Source organism: Manacus vitellinus, unplaced genomic scaffold (genome assembly GCF_001715985.3).
Source record: "Manacus vitellinus isolate BGI_N305 unplaced genomic scaffold, ASM171598v3 scaffold_5_pilon, whole genome shotgun sequence".
Taxonomy (NCBI): Eukaryota; Metazoa; Chordata; class Aves; order Passeriformes; family Pipridae; genus Manacus; species Manacus vitellinus.
This window is the reverse complement of record NW_021940682.1, coordinates 16,341,952-16,354,343: the sequence shown is the minus strand read 5'-3', so window position 1 is coordinate 16,354,343 and position 12,392 is coordinate 16,341,952. Positions and strand designations below refer to the sequence as shown.

Sequence of the window (12,392 nt, the reverse complement as noted above, 5' to 3'; positions counted from 1 at the left end):
GCAATGGTAACGGGCTGTCTGAGGCCACGGGTCTGGGGAACAGCAGAACACGCCTGCCCGGTCAAGGCGGTGGGGCACATGGGCGTTGAGCAGGGCTGCCCACGCCGCAGGGATAGGTTTGGTTGTGTCCTCGTGCCAGGTGGTGTAAGGGGTGTGGGTATTTCCCACCCCACTGGGACTGGCAACCCAGCCACCCCAGCAAAACCCAAACGGGGCTGGAGTGCAGCCCTAGATCTGGGAGCTCCAATTTTGGGCTGGCATCACCTACGCCCTTGTCTGGCAGTGTGGGCTCACTACTGCCTATGGTGGACTTGGTGAGGGGGAACCCAAGGGCTGAGGTTCTAGGTGACGAGGTCCTGGTGAACACCAGGGGGTGGGGATGGGCCCTCGCCATTGGCCCCCCAAAACGGTTAAAATAAAATAAAGTAAAATAAAAATAATATGCCAACAGCGATAATAATAATAAATAACAACGATGATGACAAAGAAGGGGACATCGAAGCCGCTCCCCAGAGGGCCGGGGGGGGCCTGTGGCCTGCCGCCCTCCGCTGGGCGTCGGGCGGGGCGCGGGCGGCGGGCGGGGGGGCCGGGAGGAGGGCGAGGGGAGGCGGGTGGCCGGCTGCCCCGCGCAAACACAGGGAGCGCCGCCCGCGGCGGCGGCGAGAGGCGCTGGGCATCGGCTAGGAATCGGCCGGAGGACGGCGGGGCTCGCTCCACGCCGCGCGTGACTCGCCGGTGGGTTGGCGTGGAGGGGCGGGGCCGGGGGAGGCGGGGGGGAAGTTGGCGGGAGGGCCGGCTCGGCCCGGGGCTCGGCCCGGGCGGGGGGAAGGTGATGAGTCGGCGCCGGGAGTGTTCGGAGGGACGGGCGGGGCAGCGGCTCCACGCGCGGGTGGGACCTCGCGTGAGTGGGAGGGGAGAGGAGAGGAAGAGTTTTATTGCCCTATAAGGGGAGGTGGCTCCATCCCGGGGCACCAGCTCGGGAGGGGGTTCGGTGTGTGCGGGACCCGCTGTCACAGGGGTGGGGTCCCCGCCGGCGGGTCCCTCTCACTGATCATTCCCTCTCTTTTCCGACATCCCCGCCCGCCCCCAGGTGAGCCGTGCCCTCCCCCCGTGCAGGCGCCATGTCCCGCCGCAGTCAGCGCCTTGTCACCACCCGCTATTACCCCGGGGACGACGATGCCACGACCAGCAGCAGCGGCACCTCTCTGCTGGGTGGGACACAGCTCCCCTTCAAGGAGACCGCCGGCAGGTTGGTGGGGTGCAGGGGTGGGGGAGGGCCCCCCCCCCAAACCTGGCTGGGGCTGGGCACTCCATCCCAGCGACACCAGGGACCGGGTATCCTCCCGGGTGGGGTGTCGGGATGGCTCGCAGGAGGGAGCGTGACGGGGAGCCCGGCACATTCCGGCATGGCCGCCGGCCGCCTTGGCACTGGCTGTGCCCCTGCTCCAGCGAAGGCCCCGTTCGCCCTGTCTGGGCACCTTTGCCCCGACGCAGGAGCTGCCGTGGGTGGCTGGGTGCCTCCTCCCAGCTGCAGCTGCCTCCGACTGGATGGCGGGAGGCAGAGAGAGGGAGGGAGGGAGGTGCGCTGTTAGTGCCGGCCGGAAAACCGCAGCGGTGCGAGCGGAAGCGATGCCCGTGGACGGGCGGGAAGGCCTTTTGCAAAGCAGAGGTTGCACCCTCCGAGACCTGCTGCCGTCTGGTGCAGAGGGGAAGTGATGCCGGTCGAGGGATTGGGGTGAATTCCCCATTTCTCCCCCGTGGGTGCGCTGTGATCCCCCACGCAGTAACCACACATGTCTGATGAGCCTGTTCTCCCCTCCGGCAGGACGATCAGGAGGAAATCGAGCAGCACAAAGCGCCTCTCTCCCGCCCCCAGCACCCAGACCTCCTACTACAGCGAGTCCATGATGAGCGAGTCCTACCTGGGGGGCAGTCGGGGCCTTGCTGCCCTGGGCAGCTCCATGCTGGATGATGACCTGGACAGTGGCACGTACTGGGGTGAGCCCTCCCGCCCTCCTGCAGCACGTGGGGGGAGGTGTTGGGGCAGCCCCCCAGGGTGGCTGACTGGTTGCCCCCTGTGGAAGTGGTGGTGGGTGGTTTCTCAGCGGGACTCTGTGTTTTGGGAGCAGGTGGGGAGCTCTCTACCAGGAGGAGAAGAGGCACAGGGGACACAGAGTCCAGTAAGATCAACGGGCTGCTGGAGAGCAAGACGTACGACACCTATGCCTCTTCATCTGGGTACTCCTCAGAAGATGACTATGCTGGTAGGCATCACCAGCCTCTTTGTAGTGGCAGGGATGCAAGGAGACATTCCTGGGGGACTGGCTCGGGGCCTGGCCATACTCAGGGTGCTGCCAATCCCTCCTGCATGCCACCTCCAGTGCAAAGCCTTTGCCCTGGGCAGTGCTGTGGGATGCTGGCTCCGTTGGTGACTTGCTTCTTCCTTTCCAGGTCACTTTTACTCAGGCCAAAGTAGCTCTGGGTCAGGTCTGAGGACTGCAGCCTCCCGAGTGGGCTCCTTCCTCTGGCAGGTGTTCACCTCCCCAGGTTAGTGGAGGGCTGGCAGGGGCGTTTCCAGCAGCAGCTTTCTTGTCTGTCAGTGTCTCTACTCCCTAAGTGCTGTGTGTGCTGTTCCCTGATCAGGTGAAGGGGTTTTTTCCCCTTCTAGGATCATCCCTGGGGGATGGAGGGGACATCTCTGCCAGGACCCCTCCTGAGGCTTGTTTTTCCTCCTGGCAGTTCGGTTCATGACATGGCTGTTCTCAGGGCTGGTAGGTGCCTGGCGCCGCCTCACTGGCACAGCTCCCCGCCTGGACAGCGTCCCTTTCTCCAGGTGAGTGTGGTGGTGGGACACCAGGAGGGGGGAGGTGTGTTGAAAACCTGCAGGACCCTGGAGCAGGGGTGTGTCTGATGCCAAAGCCCATCTGGACTTTGCTTTCCCTCGGCCCCCATCCAGAGGTGGTGGAAAGGTGGCTGCAGTCCTACAGGTGCCTATTCCTTTTCTATGCTCCAGGCGCTACCCATGGTTGAAGAAGTCCCTGCTTCTGCTGCTGCTCCTCCTTCTCCTCGCTGCTGCCGCCTACGGTAAGCCAGCCTGACTCCACGTGTTGCCCTGAGGTCTGGGGCAGTGCAGAGCATGCCACTGCCATACCTGGGGGATGGGATGGCTCCCAGCTCAGTGTTCATGGCTCCTGGTAACATGGTCCATCTGCTCCACTGTGCTGGGACCTCCTGGTAATCCCAGGGGATGCTGATGGCTGAGTTTCTGCATGTCCACCCTATCCCCGGCTGTGGCCCATTAGCAGCCTGTGGCTTTAACCATCTTATCCCTCTGCATGTCCAGGAGCTTGGTACTTCTACCCATATGGGCTGTCAACACTCAGCCTGCCTGCCTTCCCGTGGTGGGGAGCTGGGAAGTTTTCCTCCTCTGATGTGCCTGGAGCAGGGGACCTGACCATGCTGGACCAGGTGAGCTTCAGCAAAGACATGGTGGTGGCCCAGGTGGGATGGGTGCCTTGCAGGGAGAGCTGGAATGATGTGGTCCATGGCTGAAGGATTGCTTCTAGGGGATGGAGAATGGGGCAGATGTGGAAACTGCCCAGATTGTGACAGATTGTGGTGGAAATGGCTTTGCCAGCTTGTGGCCATCTCACTTTTGGGCTGCCCCAGGAATGGAGCAGGGGCAAGTTCTGCCGTCTCCTGGGAAGCAGCAGATGAATAAGGTGTTAACTGACTCTGGGGAATGAGGGGTATGGACCCCTTCCACAGGGGTGCTGTGGAGCAGGCACCTCCTGGGGGGGCTGCATCTCACTGTGTTTTGGTTGCTGCAGGGAGGACACCGGCTCCTGGCTCGCTTCCAGTCCCTGGAGAAGCGCTTCGAGGCACTGGAGGCTGAGCTGTCACGGTGGCAGCTGCGTCGGGGGGCGGCAGCCGTGACAGCAGGAGAAGAGCCACCCCCAGGGGACATCCTGGTGCTGCTGGAGGGGCTGGTGAACCGCCGGGATGCAGGGCTGAAGGAGCATCTCCGCACTGACGTGACCAGCCACCTCCAGGTGAGGGGTGCAGGCGGCACATGGTGAGATGGGGGTGTGCAGGGCCAGGCTCTGATATTCCACCCTGTTCCTCATCCTGCAGGGTGAGCTGGATGCCTTCCGAGCCCAGGTGCAGAGGGATTTAGACGGGCGCCTGGGGAAGATGGCACAAGCCTCTCAGGTAAGGGAATGAGCATGTGGTGGTAATTGGGCAGGACCACTACCAGCATCACGTCTCACCCCTTCCCCTTTTCCTGGCAGGAGATGGAGGCGCGCTTGCTGGAGCTGAACTCGGAGTGGCAGAGGTAACGCTGGCTGTTGGGCAGAACCACTGCTTGGTTAGGGGCAGGCAGGAGGCAGAGTGAATTCCCCACAGCGAGGCTTAGGAGGGGCTTCTAGGTCTGGTTTGCTTGGGACAAAAGGAGAGATTTGGAGGTGTTGTCTTGGGGGGAAGGAAGGGATGGATATGTGGGTATGTTGGTATGAGCCAGCAGGGGCCCTTGTGGCCAAGAAGGCCAGTGGTATCCTGGGGTGCATTAGTAAGAGCATTGCCAGAAGGTCAAGAGAGGTGATCCTGCCCCTCTATTCAGCCCCAGTGAGGCCACACCTAGAGTGCCGTGTCCAGTTCTGGGCTCCTCAGTACAAGTGACATGGAGCTCCTAGAGTAGGTCCAGCAGAGAGCAACAAAGAATAAATAAGGGACTGGAGCTTGTTCTTTGTAAGGAAGGGCTGAGGGAACGGGGCCTGTTCAGCTTTGAGAAGAGACAACTGAGAGGGAACCTCATCAATGCCCATCAGTATCTGAAGGGAGGGTGCCAGGAGGATGAAGCCAGGCTCTTCTCAGTGGTATCAAGCAATGGGACAAGATGTGACAGGCAGAAACTGGTGCACAGGAAGTTCCACCTGAATATGAGGAAGAACTTCTTTACTGTGCAAGTGACCATGCACTGGAACAGATTGCATCCAGTAAGGGAAACTCCACAACCTCTCTGGGCATTCAAGAACTGTTTGGACACAATCCTGTGCAATGTGCTCTAGGATGGCCCTGCTCAAGCAGGGAGGTTGGTCCAGGTGACCCTCTGTGGTCCCTTCCATCCTGACCCATTCTGTGATTCTGTGGCTAGCACCAGGGCTACAAGGGTGATTGCAGCAAATGACCTGTGCTGCTGTCGTTTTGCATCCCTGTGAGGAATGTGGCCCTTCAGCCAAGGGGTGAGCTGTGTATGCTTTCCCACAGGATGCAGCAGAAGATGTCACTGCCACAGGAATTAAAATGTTCTGGGTCTGGAGATGGGGTTGAGCATAGGCAATGTGGGATGAACCTCTTCCCTCAGTGTGCAGAGGGGAGCTGGGGCTATTGTCACAAAGTGTTGTTGCCTTTCTCTCCACAAAGCTCAGCAGAGGAGAGCCTACGAGGGACCTTCCAGCAGGAGGTGGGCAAGCTGGAGCAGGAGGTGGCAGCGCTGAGGAGGGAGCTGGTGGGCCTCAAATCAGACCAGGAGGTGATGGGGAAGCATGTGGAGGGGATGCTGGAGCAGCTGAAGACAGTGCGGGCTGATGTGAGTCCCCTGTCCCCACCCTGCCTGGCAGAGAGAAGAGCGAGGGTTCCTGCTCCCGGACTAAGCTCTGTCCCCACCCTTTCAGGTGGAAATGCAATTCCCAGTGTGGATCAGTCAGTTCCTGTCACGGTCCCGGCAGGATGGTGCCGCTGGCCTCATCCTCCAGCGGGAAGACTTGCAAAGAGAGCTCCAGGCTCTGGAGCGCAAGATCCTTGCCAAAGTCTCGGAGGACCGGAGACTCTCGGCCCAGGATGCTCAGGCTGGTAGTGGAGTGGCCCTGCAGCACGGGGGGACTGCAGGGGTGACAGAGGAGGTGAGTGCTGGCCTGAGCCCCAGGGACGTGATGGTGACCTCAGGTGTGAGACTGGGGACTGTGCCTTATTGTGTGTGTGCAGAGGGGCTTGCACGTGTGCCTGGCAGATGGCAGAGCCATTGGAACAGCCCCTACAGTTGGGATATTGATCCCAACCCACCGGGCAAGAGCATCCCTGAAGCTCCTTCTCGGTCTGTACCTGCACTCTGCCCTGGAAGGGGTCACAAGTGGTGATACTTGCACACCTGTGAGGTTCTTGCTGTCTTAAAATCCAAGCTTCTGCTCGTGCGTCCTTGACCCAGAAAGTAGGGCGGGTGCCAGCAAGGATTCCATGGGTGGAGCATCTTGCTTATCCTCATTCTTAACAGCACTGCTGAGTTGTTTGGTGCAAAGCATTTCAGCAGAATAACACCAAGGGGAAAAAATGAGTCTGCTTGCTTTGGAAAGAGTTGTTGGCAATTCCCTGTGGAGGTAGTGGAGGGAGGGATCAAGCTGGGATTAGCAGTCCCTGCAGTCTGTGCAAGCTTTGTGCACTCTATAAAGTTTAGACCTGCAGTGGTGCTGCAGTGTCCCAGCTCCTTTGGCTGGGTTTGGCTCCAGAAGGATTCTCCAGCCAGCTCCCCCTTTCCTGGATGGGGAAAGCTCCCATCAATCTTGCGGGAAAGGACAGGAAGGACCAGCAGGTGATGCTGAGGAGAACTGGGTGGTGTGGAGTTGTATCTGGTACCCACTCCCCTCCCCTGGGCACAGCCTCTCTTTTGGGGACGGGCAAGCCCAGCATGCCTGGGGTATTTTTAGCAACCTCTAGCAAGGCTTCCCAGCCAAATACGTGTCCTCTCATTTTTGCCGTGGTGATTCATTCCCCGGCTGTTCTGTCCCCTAGCTGTTTTGTGGGAAGGTCTTTGTGCCCTCGCTGCCCCTGCAGGGTGGAGGTTGATGGGGGGCAGGATGCCTGTCCTGGCCCTTCACCCCTCTTGTGCCCTCTGCTCCTGCCGCAGCAAGTGCATCTCATCGTGGGCCAGGCCCTGAAGCGCTACAGCGAGGACCGTGTGGGGATGGTTGACTACGCCCTCGAGTCGGCAGGTAGGTGGTGGGGGACGAGCCAGCTGTCCTGGGGAGGGGACCACAGGGTGCTGGCATGCAGCTTACCTGCTGCCATCCCTTCTCTGTGCCAGGGGCCAGCGTCATCAACACCCGCTGCTCGGAGACCTACGAGACACGGACAGCGCTGCTGAGCTTGTTTGGCATCCCCCTGTGGTACCACTCACAGTCCCCCCGTGTCATCCTGCAGGTGGGCACCCTCGGGGCAAGACCCCACTGAGGGGGAGGACTGGCTGGGTTTTATTGGGCTCTTGCTCATGTGGGTTTTATTTGGCTCTTGCTGTTGCTCCAAGCCAGCAGCTGAGCTGATGTCGGGGGGAGAAAAAAGGCGCTGATGGTGATAATATTGCTGGTGTCTCACTTCCATGCTCATAGCCAGACGTCAACCCTGGGAACTGCTGGGCATTTCGTGGCTCCCAGGGCTTTGCTGTCATCCGCCTCTCCAGCATCATCCACCCCACAGCTGTGACACTGGAGCACATCCCAAAAGCCCTCTCACCCCAGGGGACCATCCCCAGTGCCCCCAAGGACTTCACTGTCTATGTGAGTATCCCTGCCCCTACCTGAGGGAGGAGTGGGGGGACATGGTGGGAGGGTGCAGGAAGGAAGGGTTGATAAAGCCCATACCTGGCTGTGGGGTGCTCTGAAGGGGGTTCATCTTACCCTGAAGAAGAGGAAGAAGCAGTACTGGTGGGGAGAGGGGCAGCATGGGCTTCAGAAAGAGTTTGGAGGGACACAAGGGGAGAGGGGATTGAGTAGGTGTAACTTCTGGTCTTCCTCCCCCATCCCTCCCCGCTGATCCCTGTCCCCATTTGTCTGTTTTGGCCTGGAAGAGCAGGAGCGGAGGCCAAGCACGCTTGTGTCTCCCTCTCTCTTCTGCCCTGGGTGTGCTCATCACCTCTGGTCTCCCTCTCTGATGACCCCTGGTTCTCCCTTTCTGCCTCCCTACCCCTCCATAGGGCTTAAAGGAAGAAGGAGAGGAGGAGGGCCTTCTCCTCGGACAGTTCACCTACAACCACGATGGCGACCCCATCCAAACGTTTTACTTGGAGGTAAGCAAAATGGCCCTTGGAGCACCTGACCCCAAGAAGAAAATGGGGTCTCTGAGCCTTAGAGAGCTCCCAAGGGCTCACGTTTTTCTTTCCCCTTCTCCCCAAGGGTGACTCTGTAGGCACGTACCAGCTGGTGGAGCTGCGGGTGCTGAGCAATTGGGGCCACCCCGAATACACCTGCATCTACCGCTTCCGCGTGCACGGGGAGCCGGCGCACTGACCCCCGGCTCCCGAGCAGGATGAGGATGCCGCCAGGCTGACAGCAGGAGCGGATTCGTCTGGTTCACCGCTTCGCACGTAGAAATCCTGGGATCCGCCAGCAGCTGCCCCAGGAAGCTGCTCCCCTGCGGGGAGGAGAAGAGCTGGTGTTAAAGGGGTGAGGCTTTCACTCTTCTAAGGACTGAGGTGGTGAGACAAGAGCATCCCATATGGGTCCTAGCGCAGCCTGGCTTGTTTTCTGTGCATATCGGACTTTTTAACTTTTTGAGCTAACTTTTTATCGGGTCTGCGCTGCCCCTTGTCCCTGTTGCCCCGCTCCTTTCTGATGGTGTGTCTAGCATTGCCAGGACTTGGGAAAGGGGTGTGTAATTTTGCGATGTGCTTCATGCGGGCTTGGGTGCGATACGGTTTATGGGACTGTGGTGCCTGGCCCGGTTCTGCCGGCGTAGGTGGGAGCCACCGGTCCACACAGTGGAGTCCCCTCCACACAGGGTCACTTCTCTTGCCTTGGCGTTGGGATGGCTGAAGATCTCCAGCCCTCCGATGCTGGTCTGGCAGAGAGGAAATGAGACAGTATTAATGAAGTATTAACATAGAGCTAACGGTTTGGGGTGGCAGGAGGAGAGAAATGTGGCACATGTTGGTGGCAGAGCCCGCCTTGGTGTTGCCGTCCGTCTGCTCAAGCCCTCATGCTGCCAGTGGCTGTGCTGGGTCTTGGTGATGCTATTGGCCTCCCAGGCTGGCTGCCTCCCCAGTGTTAAGCTTGATGATTCTATTGAAAATTCCTGTTGCCTGCTTCTCCTTCGGGGTTTGTTCTGGGTGTTTTTTTGGTTGTTTTTTTTTTTTTTTTGAGGGGTGGGGAGGGGCATTATTTTACAGTTGGGGTTGTTTTTTTTCTTTTTTTTGTAGTAACAAAGGGAAAAAAGACTTTTTCCTTGCAATTTGTACTTAACCGGAGAATGTTACATGGTGCCACTTGGGCAAGTGGCTTAGATGTGGAGAGGGCTAGAGCTTTGTTTAGTAGCAGAATAGCGCACATAGTAGAATAAGCTAGAACAAGAGCAGCAGAGCTGTTTGAAATATGGGCCTCGTTGTTGGGGGCTTGGTAGCTGGACCTGGGAGATGGGGTCCTCTGTAGACTGCTGCTGGTGGGGTGCTGGAGGCATTCCTGCCCTCCTTGCTCCGAATGTCCTCTGAGGCTGCAATGGCTGGCTGTGGCCTTTTGCCCATGGCTGCATCTGTGTATACATGACTGTTAGCAGCAAGCAGGAACTGCTGCTTCAGTGCTCTGCAGGTCTCTTGGGTGGGAGATGGGGCAGTCTCCAGGGTTTGCAGGTGCCAACATGCTTCTGCTCATTGGGGAGCAGCAGAGTCACCCCCACCTGCAGTGCTCTGAGCTGCCTCCATCAGCTCCCAGTCCCTGATGGCAGATGGCTGGTGCAGCCTGACCTCCTTTCTCTTGGAAGGGCTGCCTTTCCCTCCTACCTCTCCTCACAGGCATTGCTCTGTTCTCTGAGCCCTGGCTGTGGAGGACAGTGCTGGAGCAGGATGGGGAGTTCTGACTGCAGTGGGCATGTAAGTCCTGCCTGTGCTAATGTTGTAGATGGGGGGAGCCACAGCAGGAAGGATGCACAGAGAGCTTCCCTGCCTGTGCCAGAGCCATCTGGCCCCTCCACCTCCTGGTTCCCTGCATCACATGTATTTTGGCTTATGTTCTTTTAGCATTTACAGCCTCCACCTTTGTCTTGTGTTTTGTTGAAAGAAAAGCTAAAGGGCTCACATTTAGCGCTTCATCCCTGTCTGATGCTGGTATCATCCTTCCCCTGGCACCATGAGAGCACTGTGTACTGATTCCCACTCTGGTGGTCACTGCTTGAAGCACTGTAGGCATAGAGGAGGAGGGAAAGGGACTGAGGAAGTGTCTCCCTTCATAATGCCCTAATGTGTTGATCAACAGGCAGAGATGCTGAGCCCTGCCCCCCTCCATGCCACCCTGAGGGGATGAGGATGGTGGCAGCACATCCCTTCTGGAGGGGTCCACTTGCTCCAAGCAAGGGAAGTGAGCCCAGAGGCCACAGCCCCATCTCCAGCAGGTTAAAATTACCCTGTGGAGCCTCCTGCAGAGCTGGGAGGCCGTGCTGCAGGGAGAAAGCTGACCTGTAGCCAGATCCAGTGACTATAAATTCTCTCCTATATTGAGCATAGTCTTAATTCTTGGCATCCACAGCCAAAGTTATTTTAAACTCATCTGCAGCTGCCTGCTTGCCTTGGAGCCATGTCCGTGAGTGCCCTGTGCACACGGAGCTGTGCTTTTATCAATGCCTAGACCTGTTCTGGGCTCAGCAGAGCAGCTCCTGTATTTATTTGAATGATAGAGAGAGCAGAGATGAAGCTCTCCCTTTTCCCCACCTCTCTTTGGCTTCTGGAGCAAATACCATAACCATGAGACTGGGAAAACCCCTTCTTTAATGTTTTTTCTGGCTCCCTGGTCTCTGGTTTGGGCTATCAGGGCAGACAGGGTCTTTGCCCAAGAAAAAATTGTTTTGTGGTAAATCATGCATGCTGGTAAGAGGTGGGAAAAGGGACCTCTTTCCCTGAGAATAGAATTGCAGCACGGTCTCTGCACCTTCCAAGGGGGTGTTAGCTGGTGGCTCTGGGTTAGGGAGCATTTGGCTTTACAGGGCAAGCTTGCCCTGTCCTTTGGAGATGAAAGTCTCTGCTGTTCTGAGGTAAAATCCTCTGGAGACACCAGTGAGAGCTCATCCTGGGGCTTTATGCTCTTCTCTAGCTGGTTTTAGAGGCCTCATGGTGCTGCCTGTGTGAGGATCCCCAGGAACATATGCTGAGGCTACATGTAGTTTTTCAGCCCCCACATTCAGCATCAGTGCTGGGCTGCAGCCTGAGTACCTGTACTGAATGCCCGGGCAGCTGCCTTTCCAGCAGCCGCTTGCAGGATTTCTGCAACACTTCCCAGAGCTACAAAAAAAAAAAAAAAGGGCACATAAAACTGCTGCTTCAGCATGTGCATCTCTGCCCAAGGGTATTTAATCCTAGAGCTGATGCAGAAGATGAGCCTGGTGAGGCAGGAGAAATGCAGAACAGCTGTGGGAGCAGATTTCCCTTATTTACTTCATTTCCCTCCTCTATTTTCCCTCCTTCTGAGTTTCCCCTACACAAGTTACAAATTAACCCTGCAGAAACAGATGGTTACAGGCAGGAGTTTGTATTTGATGCTGTAGCCTGTCGCAAATGCTGCACTGTTTTGTTCATTTTATTTTTTAATCAACAGATTGTAATTTATGCCTATGCAAGAAAAAAAAAGACCAAGACAAATAAATTATATCAAAACTGTCCTGTTTTGTACGTTTGGATGTTTTGAAAGTGAATTTGCTGTTGGAAATGATGCACAGCTAGTAGATGGACAAAGCTATTCTTGTAGCTCTTCTGTGTAGTCTCATGGCAAATCCTTATTTTTCAGCTTGATGTGCTAACTCTAGGGTCAGCAGTTGTCACCTTGTCATTGAGCAGGCTCTGGGATGCAAAACTCAAATTCCTTGGGACTTCAGTGACTTCTACTAGACTTAAGTCTGTGATGGACCATGGCTGTGTCCATCCTGCAGTGACCTCCAGGCCCTCCCTGGGCATCAGTCCATCCTCTGCCTTATGAGCAGAGCCTGGCTTGGCCCTCAGGAGCAGCAGGGAGAAAGCCTGACACAAAGCACAATTAAGGGTAGCTGCAGGCTGCTCTTTTCCCTAACATGGGTTGTAAATTACTGAGCAGGCAGCTAAGAGCAAGTAGAAAGGAAATATTTAATTTTCCTCAGCATGAGAAAATGGCGCAAAAAAGGCGGCCGCAAAAAAGGGAAATTGAACTCGCTTGAGGAGGGTCACAACCCGGTCTGCTTAACCAGGATGGGCTTGGAGGCAGGCTTGTGTTGAGGAGTACCATGCAGCTCCTCCCAGGTCACCTCAGGGCCAGGCTTGCTCTGTGCTGGCCCTGGACCAGGCATCTCCAGGATAAAGGCTCCATGGGCCTCTGCTCCAGCTACCACCAGCTCCCAGCCCAACACTTACCTATGTTGGTAAGTGCAGGGCAGAAAAAGCGTTTGCGAACCTC

General features: G+C 57.2%; 1 protein-coding gene across 2 annotated transcripts; it reads left to right on the top strand.

Annotated features, from left to right (window-relative positions):
* The first annotated feature begins 1,096 nt into the window (after positions 1–1,096).
* On the top strand, positions 1,097–9,127 carry SUN2 (Sad1 and UNC84 domain containing 2). Of its 2 annotated transcripts, XM_018080197.2 has the most exons (17): positions 1,097–1,249; positions 1,826–1,998; positions 2,130–2,264; positions 2,452–2,547; positions 2,740–2,833; positions 3,014–3,084; positions 3,344–3,468; positions 3,831–4,052; positions 4,135–4,212; positions 4,293–4,336; positions 5,425–5,590; positions 5,676–5,903; positions 6,902–6,986; positions 7,079–7,194; positions 7,380–7,547; positions 7,964–8,056; positions 8,163–9,127. In XM_018080197.2, exons 1-17 carry the CDS (start codon positions 1,122–1,124, stop codon positions 8,274–8,276), a joined length of 2,136 nt encoding a protein of 711 aa, XP_017935686.1. In that variant the 5' UTR covers positions 1,097–1,121; the 3' UTR covers positions 8,277–9,127. The 2 variants fall into 2 exon arrangements, 1 of the variants encoding a protein (XP_017935686.1); XR_001921653.2 differs by lacking the exon at positions 8,163–9,127 and having other exon boundaries at positions 7,384–7,547.
* The last annotated feature ends 3,265 nt before the right edge of the window (positions 9,128–12,392 follow it).

Excerpts from the sequence above, each read along its gene's own strand:
- SUN2 (XM_018080197.2), top strand. The coding sequence starts at position 1,122 with ATGTCCCGCCGCAGTCAGCGCCTTGTCACCACCCGCTATTACCCCGGG. Across the intron at positions 4,213-4,292 it reads AGATGGCACAAGCCTCTCAG|GAGATGGAGGCGCGCTTGCT; the intron begins GTAAGGGAATGA and ends TTTTCCTGGCAG. Across the intron at positions 7,548-7,963 it reads CCAAGGACTTCACTGTCTAT|GGCTTAAAGGAAGAAGGAGA; the intron begins GTGAGTATCCCT and ends ACCCCTCCATAG.